The sequence below is a fragment of the Dipodomys merriami genome, unplaced genomic scaffold (assembly GCF_024711535.1).
Source record: "Dipodomys merriami isolate MVZ:Mamm:240054 unplaced genomic scaffold, mDipMer1.0.p SCAF_20, whole genome shotgun sequence".
NCBI classification, from domain to species: domain Eukaryota; kingdom Metazoa; phylum Chordata; class Mammalia; order Rodentia; family Heteromyidae; genus Dipodomys; species Dipodomys merriami.
The window spans coordinates 32,235,982-32,255,447 of record NW_027203382.1 but is presented as its reverse complement, the minus strand read 5'-3'; the positions used below and the strand labels follow the sequence as shown (position 1 = coordinate 32,255,447).

The window sequence follows — 19,466 nt, the reverse complement described above, 5'->3', positions numbered from 1 at the left end:
GGGGAACTGTCGCCTTTTCTCTGGAGGACATTGGAATCCCTCCCCCTCTCAGGATTAGCGGTGTTCTAGTCCATAAACAACATGGCGGCGTCCGTGAGGCGCTAGCTTCGGTCTTGCTCTAGTGCAAGCTTGTGACCCAGGGAAACTTTCCCGGGCGGAGTGAACTTGAAGAATCCGGTACTGGTCGGCGGACAGCTCTAGTGACCGCTCGTCGGCGTGCGTTTCCAGAGAGCAGCATCTCTGAGCGTTGGCCAGGATGAGCAACATCTACATCCAGGAACCTCCCACGAATGGGAAGGTGAGACCCCCACCGGTTCCCAGTGACACCCTGACTGGGCGGCGTACGCCTGGGTTCCCCTCGGGTACCCTGATGAGGAGGCCTAGGCCTGAGTTCCCCTGGGTGTGGCCAGGCTTCCCCCAGCGATGCCCTGACGCGGAGGGGTCGGGGATTGCCGGGGGCCTAGGGACAGGGTTACATCTAAAACCCGGAACTCACCAGCTTTTACTCTAATGGGTCCTGAAACCGAGATCCAGACATCTCCTGCCTTGTGCAATCCAAGTCACACAGGCGCCTTCTCTTGATTCTTTTTAAAAAGATGTATATATTTTTTTTCTTACGTGATTTGGACAATATTCTCTGCGCAAGCGTTTTTTGAACGGCTGCTAGGCACCTCACACTACTAAGTGCTGGTGATGCAAAGATGGGTGGGTAAGATTGTTACCGACAGAAGAGCTTAACTCAGTTTGAGTAAAGAAAAACCTTACAGTGATGTGTCTCACAGTATGCCAGCCAGTATTGACGCTCGAACTCAGGGCCTGGTCTCTTCTCTTAGTTGTTTTTTTTTTTTTTTTTTTTTTTTGTTGTTGTTGTTCAAGGCTAGTACTCTACCAATAAGCCAGCCTTCCACTTCTGACTTTTTAGTGGTTAATAGGAGATAAGAGTCTCTTGGATTTTTCCGAGGCTGGCAGACTGGATCTCGGCCTCTTGAGTAGCTAGGATTAGAAGTATGAGCTATCTACGCCTGGTTTGATAGGTTTGCTTTAGGTTGGAAGATTATATTGCTATGAAAGGAGGACTGAGCAGTTGGGAATCCCAGGAAAACATCATGCAGATACTAGCTTTTGAGCTGGTTTTAAAATGAGAGAATAGTCAGAGAGCGTGGGGAATGTAACCATGTTCAAAGGAAAATAATTTCTAATAGAGATTTCATGGCCAGGGTATGTCACTACCCACCCAATGTGATTGTTTATAGTCTGAACTTAAACAGTCAACTGTGGGGTGTGTGAACTGAATTTTTTTAAACTAAATCTAATCTATATTACATTTGGTCTTTGATGAACCAGCATAATAGAAAAATTAGTGGAATAGAATATACAGAGTTAAGGAACTGGGAATGTTGCTCAGCAGTAGAGCACTTACCTACCTAACATTCACAAAGCCCAAGAACAGATTTCCAACATTGCAAAAATAAACAAACAAGCAACATATATTTGAATTAGGGATAATGTAAATTTGGAAGATAGTCTTTTTGCATTTCATGCTAAATTATATATACATTTTTATGTAAATTGAAATTGACATGTTAGTTTACATTACACAAACTGATAATGCAATAAGTACAATTTGAAAGCAAAAATAAAAGTTCTATAATTCCCAGCCCTTGCTCTAAATTGTGGGTGTTTTAGATAAAACTGTTCTTTAGATTCTTTCTTGTTGGAATCTTTTCCAGAGCACTACCCTCTACTCTTACATCACCCCACCTTATTTTACTATGAAAATAAATTTCGAAATGTTTCTTGAGGACATTATCCACACCAATTAATAAATACAGATGGAATAATTTAGATTGCCTATCCTGCCAGCCAAGTCATTCATACTTGTTCTTTCCTGTCGTTTTTACTTGTTAAAGTGTCAACCTTAGCAAACAGGCATTTATCTATTTTCTTATGAAATATTAGAACTCATTCATGTCCTTCATCCCAGCATTTCTGGCCCTGTTGGCCTTTTTAGTGTTTGCTGTAGTATCAATGTTATTTATTATTTCCTGTTTTTCCCCCTATAGAACACAAATACTATAAAAACAGAAACCAGCATCTAGACTTGTTCTTGACACATAGTTGAGTTCAAATAGTGCTGAAAAAAATGGATGGATGGGTGAATAGTAATTCTATGTTCTTTTAGTTTCTGAGAAGTATTAAGAACCGTTGAGTTTGAAATTATACTGAAATTATGCTGGCCAAAGGCAAGTTTAGTTATTTAACTCTAGAATATGAGTTGACATTTTCATGTAGATGAAAATCTTTAACAAGGATACATTTCTGATCAGGAGATCATGCCATATATATATATATATATATATATATATATGTATATATATATATATATATATACACACACACATATATATACACATATATGTATAAATATATGCATACACACATATTACAAAGCCCATGTCAATTTCTATGTTAGGTTTCAGAAATGAAAAGTAATGGTTAATGGGGACAGAAATTCTTTCATTGGTGATGACATTTTGGAATTAGTGGTAGTGGTTGTAAAATTGTATGACTATTAAGGTCAAATGATATGAGGGTTATGTCTCAAAATATTATAAAATGATATAATGTATCAATAATACAATTAAAATTATTTTAAAATACAACTCTTTTAAAATGCAGTTCTTATGTTTCTGTATACATACTTTTAATAAATTTCTTATTTTATGCAACTTTGAAAATATACATACTAATGTCTACTATGTATTTAAATATACATATTTTGGTTGTTTTAGCTCCAAGTGCTCACTGCTCCTCAAGCCTCCATCCCTTCATTTTTTTCCCTCTCTTTTGCTTATAATGGGGCATATTTATGAAAAGCTTGGAGAACTTTGCTGTAAAATTACAAAGTAAACAACTGTTCTTAAATTCATTGAATAGGGAATAGGACATGATGAACGTCAGCTCTCATGGAACATCAGAAGATGGTACATAGTACTATTCAGATACTTTTTGAGGTAGAGGGAGTTATCCAGACTCTGTTTATATCCATTCCCAGGGGAATGAGAATAAGCTTGGGTTGTGTTGTCACCATCCAATGCAGGATATTACTTTTAGGTATATTTCATGTCAAGACTAGTTAGAAAGTCTTGCTCATTGTCAGACAGTATATGATTGCTTTTGATTTAGGCATTGTTCTCTGTATTAGTTGTAACTATGGCAGCCATGGAGATTTCTTTCGTTATACATGGCAGAGTCCTAGAACTTGATGGACTATTTTTCCAGTGTTGTATGAAAATATGGAGAACATTATAATGATATAGAAAAGGCACAGTCTTTGCAGTCATAGAGCATTTTTGGTTCAGGTTCATACACTCAGAGCCCTTGAATAAAGGACTTGAATAAACCTCTTTTTCTGTAAAATAGCATTAAAAATTTCTACCTGGCAGGTGAATATTAAATAGGATAAGAAATATAAAGAGTCTTTCACAGAAGTTGACACATTGCATGCTGCTTATTTTTTGAAGAGGAACTATAAAGCATTGAAAAAAATCAGACCTGTTTACGTTTCCAATTCTTTCTTTTTTTTTTGGTTGTGTTTTTTTTTTTTTATTGTGAAAATACCGTACAGAGGGGTTACAATTACATGGGCAAGATAATGAATACATTTCTTATCAAGCATTGTAGCCTCCTTCTTTGTTTCCCCTTCCCAACGTTTCCAATTCTTTTATAATTTTTATGCATGATTATAGGAGCCATTTAAAAATTTACCATTCTGTTAGTCACTGAAGAGTAGTTGTGGGAGAACTCCTTAGCCCCCCCCCCCAAAAAAAAATCCCCAAAAGATAGAACATGCTTATCAGTATTCTGTAAATTTGTGGCAGAATTATCTGGGCTTCTGAAACAGAAATTGAAAGTCAGTTGTAGGAAAAACGGAGGAACAACTTACAACTACTTCTCTGAGTTTGGGTCATTCATAAAAGACAAGCTAGCTAGAATAGTTTTCTTTTCTTTTTGGGTGCCAAGGTTTGAACTCAGGGCCTCACACTTACTTGCTTGCTCATGGCTGTCACTCTACCACATGAACCTACAACTTCAGCCTGGCTTTCTGGTGATTATTTTGGAGAAGGAATCTCATGGACTTTTCTGCCCAGGCTGGCTTCAGACTACTGTCTTCCATATCTCACCTTTTTGAGCAGCTAAGATTTTAGGTGTGACCCACTGACTCTTGGCTTGAATATATTTTTAAGCCTCCTCCATTTCCCCAAACACATTTGTGGAACCTTAGTAAAGAAGTTGTCTTGGCTGAGAATGTGGCTTAGTGATAGAGTGCTTGTCTAGCAGGCTTGAAACTCTGGGTTCGATTCCTCAGTACCACATAAACAGTAAAGGCCAGACGTGGTGCTGTGGCTCAAGTGGTAGACTGCTAGCCTTGAATAGAAGCAGTTGAGGGACAATGCCCAGGCCCTGAGTTCAAACCCCAGGAATGGCAAAAAATAGTTGTCTAGATGGTTAAAAAGAATGACATATCAATGATAATTGACTTCCCATGAAAACTAGTCATATTTTGAAAATTATTCTGGAATAATTTTCCTAAATGACACCCTAAATGACAGTGGTGGCCACAGATTGTTGACATTAATCAACATTTTTTACACTGGAGGCAAAAAAGGGGAAATGATCCTGGAGAAATTGAGCTCCAACTATGCTGCGGTGTTCAAATTTACAAACCAACTATTCCTTTCATTCATTTGTAGTTGTTTGTAAGCCATTTATAAGCTGTTTCCTTCTATGCACTGAGAAGGAGTTCTAGTCAGCTAGAGTTATAGCTTAGAGCTAGAGTGCTAGCATGTATGAGATTAATCCTTGATTCAAAGAGAAAAAGTAAGACATAAAGGAAGGAATTCTAGTTGTTGTAAGATGGCTGCTTCCACCAATGCATTACCAGTTAGGAGCTGGTGGACAAGAGATCAAAGGATTCTATTTACTATTGATGGTGATTTTTAAAATTAAAGGTGTATTTTTATTGTAAAGATACTGTACAGAGGGGTTACAGTTACATGAGCAAGGTAATGAGTACATTTCCTATAGAGCATTGTCATCCCTTCCTTTGTTTGTCCCCCACTATCCCTTTCCTCCCTATCTCCCCAACTCCTCCCTCCCCCCCCCCACCAAGTTGTAAAGTTTGTTTTCAACATAGTGTCTTGTACATCTCATTGTTACAATGGGTCAGCCTGTATCCGTATATCAGCATTTTGTTATTTCCCTTCCCCTCCCCAAATTAGAAAAATGTATATACAAGATGTGGGGCACTGGAATCAAATACAGTGACAACGGGTAATACCATGGGGGAAGAACATACAAAAGAAACAAAAAATCACATAGCATATTATAAGTATGTTGAAAACAACAGCAAGAAAGATAAAACCTCTTGTGTCCCTATCTTGGGGTTCATTTTGCTTAGCATCATCTTATATGGTCATATGTATATAGCTTTTGACCTCTTCTGCTTCTCATAGACATATACTAGTTATTGCAGATAAGGGAAACCATGGGACCTATGTTTCTTTGGGCATGCTTTACTTCACTTAGTATCATTTTTTCTAAGTCCTTGTATTTCCTAACAAATGGGAGGTGTCATCCTTTCTTATGGAGGCATAGAATTCCATTGTGTATATATACCACATTTTCTTGTGTATATATACCACATTTTCTTGATGTATTCATCTACTGAGGGGCATCTGGGTTGGTTCCATATCTTAGCTATGGTAAATAATGCTGCGATAAACATAGTTGTGCTGGTACCTTTAGTATGGCCTTGTTTGTGATTGTTTGGGTAAATGCCTAAAAGTATGATTGCTGGGCCGTAGGGGAGTAGTCTTTTGAGGAACCTCCATACTGCTTTCCAGAGTGGTTGAACAAGTTTACACTCCCACGAACAATGCAATAGGATTCCCTTTTGGCCACATCTCTCCCTCTCCCCCCCCCCCCCCCCAGCATCTGTTATTATATTTCTTTTTTTTTATTTTTATTTTTTTATTGTAAAGATTCTATACAGAGGGTTACAGTTACATGAGTGGGGTAATGAGTACACTTCCTCTTGAACATTGTTACCCCCTCCATTGTTTTCTCCCTACCATCCCCTCCCTCCCTCCCTTCCCCAAGGTTCTTTTTTTTTTTTTTTTTTTTGATTGTGATTAAGTGATTACTTAATTTCCGGAAATTCACAGTATTGTGGAATAATGATGCTCATTTAAAGTCACACGTTCATTCTAACTTTCCTGGAGCAAATTGTCTATCACAGTCTGTGATATATAACGGTGTTCATATGTTATATACCATACACGTGATCAGCAGCATGGGGATATTTAGTAGTGGTTCAACCAGATGAGTGGGAGTTCTTTGTTTCTTAAGTCCTGTTAGTTTTGTCATATCACCTAACATTTTGGATTTATCATCCGCTTATCAGGGAGACCATGTTATATTTCTTGATTATAGCCATTCTAACTGGGGTGAGGTGGAATCTCAATGTTGTCTTGATTTGCATTTCTTTTATGGCTAGAGAGGTTGAACATTTCTTCATGTGTCTATTGGCCATTCTTATTTCCTCTTCAGAGAGTCTCTTTTTAAGTCTTTAGCCCACTTATTAATCGGGCTGTTATTCCTTTGAGGATTTGTTTTGGAAGATTTAATTTTTTGAGTTCTAAGTATATTTTAGATATGAAACCCTTGTCCATTGTATGGTTAGTAAAGATCCTCTCCCAATCTGTGGGCTTTCTATTGATCTTGCTTGCTATGTACTTTGCCTGCAGAAGCTCTGCAGTTTCATGCAATCCCATTTGTCCAACCTTTCTTTGATTTGTTGTGTTTCTGGGTCTTTATTAAGACCTGTGCCAAGGGGCCCTAGAGTTTCTTCTATTCCTTCCTGTAATGTTTTCATAGTGTCTGCTTTGACTTTGAGGTCTTTGATCCATTTGGAGTTGATTCTGGTGCAGGGTGATAGATACTGAAGAGGCTGTCTTTCTTCCATTCTATTTTTTTTTTAACTCCCTTGTGGAAGATTAGGTGGCTGTAGGTCTGTGGGTACATTTCTGGGTCTTCAGTCCTATTCCATTGGTCCTCAGGTTTGTTCTTGTGCCAGTACCAAGGTGTTTTGATTACTATGACTTTATAGTAGAGTTTGAAATTTGATATTGATATTCCTCCAGCACTGTTCTTTCTATTAAGGATTGTTTTTGCTCTGGGTCTTTTATTGTTCTATATGAATTTTGGAGTGCTTCTTCTATTTCATTGAAGAATAAGGTTGGGATATTTATGGGTATCACATTGAATTTGTAGATAGCCTTTGGTAGTATTGCCGTTTTCATGATGTTAATCCTCCCAATCCAGGAGCCTGGGAGGTTTTTCCACTTCCTTAGTGCTGGTTTGATTTCCTTTTTCAGGTTTTTAAAGTTTTCATCATAGAGGTCTTTCACTTCTTTAGTTAACTCCTAGGTATTTTATTTTTTGTGGGGCTGAGCTATTACAAAAGGAGTTGCTTTCCTGATTTCAGCCACGCTCTTCTCATTATTGGCATACAGAAAAGCCATTGTTTTTTGAGGGTTAATTTTATACCCTGCTACTTTGCCAAAGTTTTGAATCAGCTCGAGTAACTTCGGAGTGGAGTTTATGGGCTTCTTTAAATACAAGATCATGTCATCAGAAATGAGGGAGAGTTTTACCTCATCTTTCCCTATTTGGATTGTGTCTTGTTCCTCTAGCTAGGCATTTTAATAATAAATTGAAGAGAAGTGGAGAGAGTGGACATCCTTGTTTCGCTCCTGAATTTAGAGTAAATGGCTTTAGCTTTTTGATTTTTTTAAGGCATAACATTTAAGAAGTCATCAACAATATTAGATTAAAAAATATTATTTTCTAAATTAGGAATAGCATGATTTTAAATACGAAGGTAGAGTAATTGCAAAATGAGTAATTATAAAACTGTCTAATGTGTACTAATTCAAGGATTTCATGTCTTTTAAAGTTATTTAGTTTCCTGAATAAATCTTATTGCAGTAATAGAAAAAGAAACTCTTTAGTAATCAAGTTTGCATTACTGGTTTTCAAATGAATGCTTTTTTTTCTCCTGTGATTAAAAAAATTAGCTACTAAGGAAGCTAAGATTTGAAGCATGACAGTTGGAGGCTAGCTGGAGTAGAAAAAGTTTGGGAGACTCTATCTGCAAAAATAACTAGCAAAAAACACTATTCTGGAGGTATGGGTCAAGTTGTAAATTGCCAGCTGAGCAAGTGTGAGCCCTGAAGTTTAATAACCTCCCTACCCCAGTATTTTTTTAAAGTATATACTAGCTTAGCGTGGTGGTCCATGCCTATAATCTTAGCTTTTCAGGAGGTCAAGATTGGGAAACATAGAATTGGAGACTAGCCCAGGCAAAAAGAAAGACCATATTGTGAAAATAATGAGCAAAAAGGACTTGTTTCAGAACTCAAGGGATAGTATCTACTCCAAACCTAATGTTCAAACCCCTATACTGCAAAAATTGAAGAAAGCATATACTATTTGTGTAGTATTTTTCTTAAATCTTGATCTTTTTCTGAAAATAGTATGAGTGATTTAAATGTGCCATGAATATCTGACAATTTGTTTGTTATAACAAAAAAAGCCTAGTAAAGATTATAGTATTTCTTCTAAAACTGAAAATGAAAGCTGCAAGTTGAGTTCAACTGATCCTCAAGCAAAATGAAAATTTAATATAGTGATATGTTCTTCCTACAGGTTTTACTGAAAACTACAGCTGGAGATATTGATATAGAGCTGTGGTCAAAAGAAGCTCCTAAAGCTTGCCGGAATTTCATTCAGCTTTGTTTGGAAGGTAAGTACAACTTGAGCAGTATTCTGTGGGAAAAAAATTTTGTTTACTTAAAGACAAATTGCATTGTATTTTTCACAACAGTGAAGACTCATGTTAGATAGCATTATGTGACATTAAGCTATGTGTGGGGAAATAGAAAGGATATCAGGTCTTTCCTAAATAAATCTATATCCTTTATAAACAGAGAAATTGATCTCTTTGGTCTCCTCTGCTAACTCCTCTGTTTTTCTCTCTTTCATTCTCTAAATATGAGAGTATTCCCAAGTTTGCCTCACATTCTCTCTTCTCTGTCTCTTTTCTTTTTTTTTTTTTTTTTCTGTTGGTCATAGGGCTTGAACTCAGGGCCTGGGCACTGTCCCAGAGCTTTTCTGCTTAATTCTAGTAATCTACCACTTTGAGCCACAACTCTGCTTCCAGTTCTCTGGTGGTTAGTTAGTTGGAGTTAACATCTCACGGACTTTCCTGCCCAGGTTGGCTCTGAACCATGATCCTCAGATTTCATCCCCTGGAGGAGTTAGGATTACAGGCTTGAGCTACCAGCAGCCATCTGCCTTTACTCTTTTGTTGTTTTCTTCCATCCAAATGACTCTCATTTTCAGAACTCTATTTCTTCCCTCTTAACACTAATTTATTTAATTGCTTAGTGGACTGGAAGCTTCCACTATCAGCTAAACCAAGGTATAACTAAATGTACCAATTTCTTCTCTCAGCAGTCTTGACTTTTACCTTGATGGCTACAATTGCCTTTTATCTAGTCTTTTGCTCTCCCCTTCTTTCTTTCCCCTCCATTTGTATATCTGATATTTAAATCTTCAGGCTTTCTACCTTTCCATCTGTGTTTTTCATTATACTAACCATGTGGTTGTGATAATTATCTTTATATTTGAACCCTTCCTTCCCACTCGTACTTCCATTCCTATTCTCATACTAGTTTTCCTTTTTTTGGTATATTTTTCTCTTATTTTACTTAATTCTACCTATTTTTAAATTATTGGTTCAAAATTCCAGTTTCTGCACTTCACTGTTGTTCTTATCACTATCTCTAGTTTTGTTTTGTTTTGTTTCTAAGATTTCTATCATATAAGGATATTTTTTTCACTTGAATGTTTTTTGTTTCTGAACAATTTCTTATGGAAGTAAGCATTTCAAATATTTTTATTTTATTACTTTTTTTTTTTTTTGCCAGTCCTGGGGCTTAAACGCTGGGCCTAGGTGTTGTCGGTGAGCTTCTTTGACTCAAGGCTAGTGCTCTACCACTTGAGCCATAGTACCACTTCCAGCTTTTTCTGAGTAGTTTATTGGAGATAAGAGTCTCGTGGACTTTCTTGCCTTGGCTTGATTCAAGCTGAGAACCTTGGATCACAGCCTCCTGAGGAGCTAGGATTACAGGTGTGAGCCACTGGCCCCTCGCTCAAATATTTTTTGCAGTTTCTTCTTGACTTCTGGGATATATCATGTATTGTTTAAAATATTGATAGTGGTGGATAATCACTGTCCTCCAAAGTTATTCCTGATTTTAAATGTTATTCAGGGTACCAGAAAATAGCATTTTAGATCAGAAACAAGGTAGAAAAAAGAATCCACAATGTTCAGTGGTTGGTATATTTGACTCTCCAAATAATTAAACAAATAGTTATCTACCAAGGAATAAAAAAAAATGGGTGTGAGGGGTTGAAGGAGGGAGGAAACAAAGGAGAGGAGAGAGAGAAGAGGAAGGACATCTGCAATGATCATTATTAATAATTGCTATGGCAGGCAGGAAGGAAATAGATTCAGACAGGTAGTTTAGTTAGAGAGACCTCAAATAACTGTCAACAAAGCTAAGAAACAAAAGACAGAAAATTCAGACTTGTTTCTGGTAAGATGTTTTGATGAATCAGAAGCTCAAATTTTACAGGAGAGTGAAATTACAAAAACATTAGAAAGAATGAGTGGTAAAACTGCAACTTATGACCAGGTGAATGGAAGAAACAGAGGGTATCTATTTCTGAGTAAATAGAAAATGAGAGTCTTCTTTCGCTGGATGATGATGAAGCTCAATTATAACAGAAAGTTATTCTCTGATTTATAAAAGTACAAGGAAGAAGAAAAGAGAATGGAAAAATAATAAGAAAAATAAGCAGAGTAATTCTCTTAGTTAAACAGTCAGGAGATTGAGTTATTTTTTATTGGAAATGCTAGCGTGATGTCTGAATTGACTACAACACTCCTAACTATAATAAATAAATTAATAAATGATAAAATCAAGGTTTAAAACTGTAATTCAGAGAATCCCCTTTTAATTCTTTGACTGTGTGATTTAAATAAGTCATAGTGTACCGAGATCTTGTAACGCTCATATCAATATACCAACTACAACAAAAAGCAATTTCTAGAATATAGAAGCAAACGAATAAAAGCATGGGTAAGTAGACATAGTCCCCTCAATTAAAATTGTGATCACAATTGAAAAGAAGTCCACAATCTATAAGTACAAAGTTGTAAAACTGTCAATTGAAAAAGTAGGGTAAAAAATTACTGTACAGGTGAGAATGGAAACTAATAAAACTAAAGGAAACCAATAGCTCCATTAATAGTTAACTATGATAATTCCATTTGTTCTATAAAGCATGAGGAGAGAATAAAATTAACTTATGCAGGTATTCATCTCTTCATCACCTTTATTTCAGCTTTGTCTCTTCATTGTCTGTCTTTTATCAGTTACATTAGATTCTATTTACTAAATAATAGTCATTAATTCCTTAAGAGTAGTGAACATAAATAACTAAATAACTAAATAAATAAGGCACAAGTTAAAAGACATTTCTTTTTTGGGGGGATGGAATTTGAATTTGAATGCAAGACCTCATGTTTTCTAGGCAGATATACTACTATTTAAGCCATACCTCTGACTCCTTTTGTTTTCATTTTTGAAATCAGGTCTGTTTTTGCCTCGGTGGGTCTAGAACACTATCCTCCTAGGAAAGTTTTAAAGAAAACTTTGAATTACAAAACTGACATAATGAAATACTTAATGGGAATAGGAAGAAAAAGAATAGGACGAAGTGATTTTAAAGTTTGAAACATGAGTAATAAAAACATCTTTCATGTTCCTTCCCTAACATCTAATATATCTGGTTCTTATAGGTCTGGCTTCCTAAATGTTGGAATGATAGTTTCTTTTTTGTTTTCTCCAACTTTCTCCTTTGAGTCTATTCAATATGCTGGCAGTTTGTTGTTTTGAGAAAACAAATCCAATGCTGAACTCAAAATACATATATATATATATATATATATATATATATATATATATATATAAAATATACATACATACGTATTATATATAACATGTTTTATATATATATATATATTTATGTGTGCTCATACTGGGGCTTGAACTCAGTCTGTCATTCTCCCTTAGTTTATTCTCCCTAGTTTACTTGATCCACAGATCCATTTCTGCCCTTCTTTTTTGGTGGTTAATTAGAGATATAAGTCTCATAGACCCATTTTTTTGTTGGTGTTTTGTTTTGTTTTGTTTTTTGGTAGTTAATTAGAGGCAAAAATCTCACGGACTTTGCTGCTCAAGCAAAGTAGCTAGGGTTACAGATGTGAGCCAGCAATACTGAGTACAACTTTGCATTGTTTCTTCCCCTCAGTTGAGAACCAATGGTGTTTGTCTACCCTCTTAATTTTTATTTTGTAAACAGTAATCCAGAGTTTGAGAATCTTGGTTTATGTACAAAAATGTTCTATGAAGAGTATTTTATAAGAAGTAGGGAAGATATGGTTTTGGTATGAATATTCTAGAAAATAACTATTATGGCTTTAGTTTTACAGAATTATAGATATAGTTAATTTTAGAAACTTATATATTAAATTTTTATTTTTTTCAGCGTATTATGACAACACCATCTTTCATAGAGTTGTACCTGGTTTTATAGTCCAAGGAGGAGATCCTACCGGTACCGGGACTGGAGGAGAGTCTATTTATGGAGCTCCATTCAAGGTAAAACTGAGCTATTATTATTGCAAGTCAGCTTCGATTGCTTAATCAAAAGTGATTATGTCCCACAAGAAGAAAAACCATCTCACATAGTATACAAAATCAGCTGTATAAAATTATGCCAGTATAACAGCAGCCATTATGCTGTCAAGCATTCTTTCTGAGTTTCTTATTTCAACCTTTTATGCTAGATTGAATTCAGGTGGAGCTAAAAATGATTTTGAAAAAAATGTGACTCAGAAAAGAAGGCCCACAGAGCTTATTTCCTGATGTCTGACTCTATCTAATCTCTGCAGGTTTATAATTGAGAAATTTTTTAGAATATTGCATACAATATTTTATTTTATAATGTTTTATTTACATCATCTGGAATCTGTAGTAGTTTACTTAGTGTAGTCTGACCAAGTACTTGAGAGGGTGGTTTTGACAACAGGATTTCTTTCTCATAGTTCTAGAGGCTGTGAAGTCTGCCAATGTGGCTTCTGTTGAGGTCTCTCTTGTAGCAGATGACTGCCTTATAGTCTTCATGTGGGGAAAAAGAGAGCCAGTTCTGGTGTCTCTTCCAGGAGATGAGCTCTGTTGAAGTAGAGCCCAACTCTCATGTCCTTATTTCATCTTTATTACTCTCAGCACTTCTTCACAAGCTTAGATTGAGTCACATTGGAGGATAGGTCTTCAATATAAAAAATTTGAAGGGCACAATTCAGTCCTTTATAGTAAAATTTATCACCAACTATATAAATGGTTCTCTGTGGCAGAAAATGCATACTATAATAGAAAATCACAAGGAGAACAGAAGGAAGAAGAGACATAAAGAAAGTAAGAAAAGAGATGTATTAGTCAAGTATAGGCTAATGGTTCTTTTTTTTTTTTTTTTAGTCGGCCGTGGGGCTTGAACTCTGGGCCTGAGCGCTGTCCCTCAGCTCTTCAGCTCAAGGCAAGCGCTCTACCACTTGAGCTACAGCGCCACTTCCAGGCTAATGGTTCTTAACTGCCAGTAGGGATCTAAGAAAAAAAAAATTATAGACCTAAGAGATTAGGAGCAACAGTGGATCCAAGTACACTGAAGTTATGTTTGGTATTAATCTCATGGTACCATTATTGAGTGAATAAGCAAATCTTCTAAGAGGAGTTTTTGAAAACTACACACATACTCTAAGAGAAGGAGTTTCTGGATTTTCTTATATCTTTTACTGGGTCTTACTGTGATTCTTGAGAAAAATATTTTCACTGATTTAGTTTCCAAATGATAATGGCCTTAAAAATATGAAATGGTCATTAAAGAATCCTCAAATGTCACTGTTAAGTGTTTTAGATTGTACCAGAGCCATGTCTTATAATTTTAGACCTGTTAGGAAGCATTCCTGTATCCTATTATGAGATTTTTACTTTCTTATTTTCAGGTAACATAGTTTTCTTGTTAAGTTTTTCAATTAGGTCCTTTTAAATGTACTACACAGTTGTGATCCATTGAATTCAGATCTCTTAAAATTATTTATAAAGGGACAATGGCTTCTTTTGCAAAAATAATGAATTACATAGAATGACTAGTATATATGATTCCATTGTCAGGTCTAGAGAGAAATTCTACTAAGCTATTAAGGAATCAGTTAAAGAGCCTATGAGGAGGAGAGAACTGCTGTCAACAGCCTATAACTTGCTCCTTTGAAGACAGCCAATTGTAATTAATATCTCCTAACTAGTCCCAGTTAGGGGAGATTCAATTTAGGACTTAATAAATGCAGTACAATCAAATTAACTAATCATGGTGTATTTCTTGAATTAAAAGAAGAAAGTAATTGCTTCTATTACAGTGGGGTAGGGAATAGGATTAAGTGAAGATTTCATAATGCTTCAAAGACAGGTCTCTTAGAAAAATAATAGGACTTACAAATTTAGAGAACTTTGAAGGATGAGAATAAGGCAATGAATTTTTGTTGTTGTTGTTGTTGATTTTTGGTCGTGGGGCTTGAACTTTAGGCTTGGGTGCTGTCCCTGAGCTCTTCAGCTCAAAGCGAGTGCTCTACAACTTGAGCCACAGTGCTACTTCCAGTTATCTGGTGGTTAATTGGAGATAGGAGTCTTATGGAGTTTTCTGCCCAGTCTGGCTTTGAACCTCATCTCAGCTTCCTGAGTAGTAGGATTACAGGCATGAGCCAACGACACCTGGCAAAGCAATGAGCTTTAAAAATCTATTCTCCTTTGTGTATCCTTCCTCTATTCATAAGTAAACAGAGTTCCATAGAACGGGCTATATATGTTTGTGGCTGAGTATATTTAGAAGATACCTGGAGGCTAGTGAATTTAGGTTTATATACAGAAAGAAATAGTAAATGTCATAAGAAAACTGATTTGATTATACTTGAAAAGTAGGTAACCAAACCTGAGCACTTTTCATTAGAAATCATTTTTGTCAGTGCTGGTCTGATTGAATATGAAAGGTTTTATGATTGAGGTGTTCACTAAATCTTTATGCTTCAGGATGAATTTCACTCTCGGTTGCGTTTTAATCGGCGAGGTTTGGTTGCAATGGCAAATGCTGGTCCTCATGATAATGGCAGCCAGTTTTTCTTTACACTGGGTCGAGCAGATGAACTTAATAATAAGCACACCATCTTCGGAAAGGTTAGTGGCAAGTCATCCTGTCCTATTCTTTTAAAATCTTAGTTGTTATGTTTCTGTGGTACATAGGATCAAGTTATTTAACAGCCGCCTTCCTGAAAATATTCCCAATATTTATCTATTATTTTTAATTAGGTTGGAATATTAACTGGAAAGGACTACCTGAATTCACTATTGCATGTTTCAAGTCGGTCATTTGTTATGACTGCAATGTGTGCTCCCTTTAAAATCAGACTAGTAATATTAGCAGCTTTCCCACTCAGCCAATATTGTTTTTAAGTTTTTTAGAAAGGCATTCAGGCAGTAACATTTTATAGTTTATATTTTCTTTTAGAAGTGAATTAATTTAAATTTAAAGTGGAAGTTATATTAATGTTGAAAGTTTACTGGAAATACTACTTTGAATAGGACTATTTACTCCTGGTAACTTACAGTGTCATCTGACAAAATGTTCTTCTACAGAGTCTTCAACGATTTTCTTTAAAAAGCATTCTGAATGTTTCCTTCTTTCACACTTTCTCATCTCATAAATATAAATATATTCCGGTATGTTTCAATATAAATACATTCCAGTACATTTTAATTCTTAGACATGTTAAACAATAGTAGCTTGTCAGCACCCTCTGCTGGTTCAGTAAGAATTGCTTTCGTATTTCCTAAGCAGAATGGGTTAGAGAAAACAAACAGTACAGTTGGGGAGTTGGTATTTTAAAATCTTAAGAAATGTTTAATTTAAGAGTGACACAAATAATTAAATTAACATTGTTGCTTAATTCTTAACATTTGTAAGGAAATATATATTGTTCTATTCTTTTGTGTCACTCCCAATACAGGTTTTGACTAAGTTATGCAGAAAATTGATTTTTTAAAATTTATCATTAGAGAGTAGTTAGAGACAACAAAGAGTATATAGGTTGTGAATTGGAAAACCACGTTGTTGGGTCTGTAACTTTTTGAGACTCAGATGTCATGGCTATTGAAAGAGGATAATGATAGTTTGTTTAGTGTGTTTAGGTAGATTAAGTGAGATATTTGCAAAGTATCTATCACATTGTTACTATTTGCTTATTGTAAAATCTAATTTGCTGATGATATTTGCATAAAAGTTGTCATTTATTTTTATTTTAAGTATTAAGCCTGTAATAGAAAATTTCAAGAAACGTTATTGAGTGATCGAACTTATCTTGTTTTCCCCTTAAAATGAAATTACTTCATTTTAATTATTTATTACATATATTCTGATGTAATAATGTGAAATTCCCTTTCAATTATTTACAAAAAGTGTTTACAAAAGTTCTCTATTAAAGGATAAATATAACAATTGCAATAATTTATATTTTTACTTGCAAGGTTACAGGGGACACAGTATACAACATGCTGCGGCTAACCGAAGTTGATGTTGATGAAGATGAAAGACCACGAAATCCACACAAAATCAGAAGTAGTGAGGTAGGAGCATGATTATTATGCAATAGAGGACTTATATTGTCATTTAAGAAGAACTAATCATTCATAAGTTGAAACTATTGGATGAAGGTTTATACTAAGTATACCATGATCCTGATTTATTTAAACACAGTATTTAAGTAAGAATGTTTTCGAATGAGGTAGGTAGCTGCACTGATTTTCTTTTTTTTTTTTTTTTTTGTCGGTCGTGGGGCTTGAACTCTGGGCCTGGGCGCTGTCCCTCAGCTCTTCAGCTCAAGGCGAGCGCTCTACCACTTGAGCTACAGTGCCACTTCCGGTTTTCTGGTGGTTATTGGAGATAGGAGTCTCACAGTCTTTCCTGCCCGGGCTGGCTTTGAACTGTGATCCTCAGATCTCAGCCTCCTGAGTAGCTAGGATTACAGGCGTGAGCCACCAGTGCCCGGCGCTGCACTGATTTTCTAGTAACAGCCTAACCAGAGATGGAGAGATTGAACATCTGTGGTTACAGATGAGGCTGAGCATGAACAACCTGTGACTAGTCAGTGACATAGGAGAAAGAGCACAAGGTTACTATACTTTGAGCGTTCTCTTCCTCTGACTCTTCCATGTCTTTATTTCATGAGATATCCTTTAGTTTGTACCTATGAAGTAAAAGAATGGGTAAAAGAATGTTTCTCTTATTTTTTAAAAATAATTTTTCTCTGATTCTTCAGCCATCTCTTTAGTGGTCCTAGTCAATGGCAAAAGTAACTTTCTTAGTAATTATGATTTCTCACTTTATTGATTTTGTTGACCAAGCAACTAAACAAATTTAACATACAAAACAAAACTTTAATTGGGGGGTTTTAAGTTCAAAGATGAAACTTTAGATGATAATCCAATGAATGTTAAGCTCCATTTATAATGGAATGTTATAGGAATTAGGTTTAGTTAGCCCAAAGAAATGATTTCATAGGTGACTTAAAAGTTACCTCATATAGAGGAAGCAAGTTTCTTAAGACTATCTTGGTTTTTCTTCCTGTATCTTATTTAAATTCTCTAATTATCTTTTTTGCTTTTGTAGAATAAGGATAAAATACACTACTTTTATTTAAGTAGCACATAGCTTATTAGGAAGATACAAATAGGTCATGTAAGTATAAGTATTCTGTATAGTTTATTTATCACTAGACTAGTAATGTATATATGAGGACAATTTTAGACTGTAATGTCAATACAATTAATGTTTGTTTTTAATTTTTTGTGGAATTTAAAACTAGAATAACATTTTCAAAATATTTCATTTTGTAGGTTTTGTTTAATCCTTTTGATGACATCATTCCAAGGGAAATTAAAAAGATCAAAAAGGAGAAACCAGAGGAGGAAGTCAAGAAATTGAAACCTAAAGGCACAAAGTAATCAAAGTGGAAATATTCATTTTAAACTTTAAAAGTGGCACTAAGTTACTTAGTTTGGTTTGGTAGATATTTACTAGTAAGTGAAAAGCCAATTTGAGTGGGGGAGTGTTCAGAATTTTGAGTGTGGGTTTTATTTTCAATAGAACATTTCTCATATTTAAGTATATTATATAACTTAAACCTAGCTAAAATTGTGCCGTCCTAGATGCCATATAAAATTTGTGTAAGATATATATTTAATATAAGTGAGTTAGTGAAAAACTTTGTTTTTAAAAATTAATAGGTATTCATTATAAAGAATTTGGGAAGCTGGACGATCCTCAGATCTCAGCCTCCTGAGTAACTAGGATTACAGGCGTGAGCCACCGGCACCCAGCAATCTTATAAATATTTTTAAGTAAAGCTGTTTCATTTAGAACTCTGTATTATTTACTGAAGATAGCATTATAAAAGTAGACGTTTCTTTTTAAAATAAATTTTAATATTTTGTGACACTGTTCTTCACATTATTAATATCTCATTTTTACTAAAATAGGTAAGAATTGGATTTCAACTTGCTCTTTTACTGAATTACAGCAACACTTTTAGATAAATGTTAGGTTCAGACAATAAGTATAATCCTGACATACCCAATAAATAAAAAGCAAAGTTTACTAATCTTGCTGAGCTTCAGGTACCTGGTTATATGAAACAGAGCTTATAACAAGTTCAGCATCAAGTCGTTGAGAAGATTAAGTCAGAAAGGTTATGTGCAAACATCCTATAGTTTTTGCTATTGTTTTTTACTAGAAATTTTAGTTTGTTTTCTTTTTAGTATAGGTATTCAATATATAATAGTTTCTTTTTTTTTCATATCCTACAAAATAAATAAAGTTGCTTTTATAAACTAAGTGGTAAGCCAGATAGCTTAGTAAGCACTTGATGATCTGAGGGAAAGGCTTCTTTAACTGTTTCAGTTTTTATTATTATTATTTTTTTTTCCTGCTGGTCCTGGGTCTTAAACTCAGGGCCTGGATGCATTCTTTGTGCTTCTTTTGTTCAAGGCTAGAGCTCTACCACTTGAGACATAGCTCTGCTTCCTACTCTTTTATTCTTATGAAAGGTCATTGTTACTATATTCATTTATAATATTACACCTCTGTGATTTATCTTGACAGTAGCTCAA

General features: G+C 35.2%; 1 protein-coding gene across 2 annotated transcripts in view; it reads left to right on the top strand.

Annotated features, from left to right (window-relative positions):
• Positions 1-90: 90 nt before the first annotated feature.
• Positions 91-19,466, top strand: part of Cwc27 (CWC27 spliceosome associated cyclophilin) — a 192,606-nt gene continuing 173,230 nt past the window's right edge. For both annotated transcript variants that reach the window (XM_070031387.1, XM_070031388.1), the window contains exons 1-6: positions 91-298; positions 8,773-8,869; positions 12,745-12,857; positions 15,336-15,479; positions 16,827-16,925; positions 18,195-18,298. In XM_070031387.1, the coding sequence (XP_069887488.1) occupies positions 257-298; positions 8,773-8,869; positions 12,745-12,857; positions 15,336-15,479; positions 16,827-16,925; positions 18,195-18,298 (599 nt within the window). In that variant the 5' untranslated portion in view covers positions 91-256. The remainder of the gene's footprint in view (positions 299-8,772; positions 8,870-12,744; positions 12,858-15,335; positions 15,480-16,826; positions 16,926-18,194; positions 18,299-19,466) is intronic.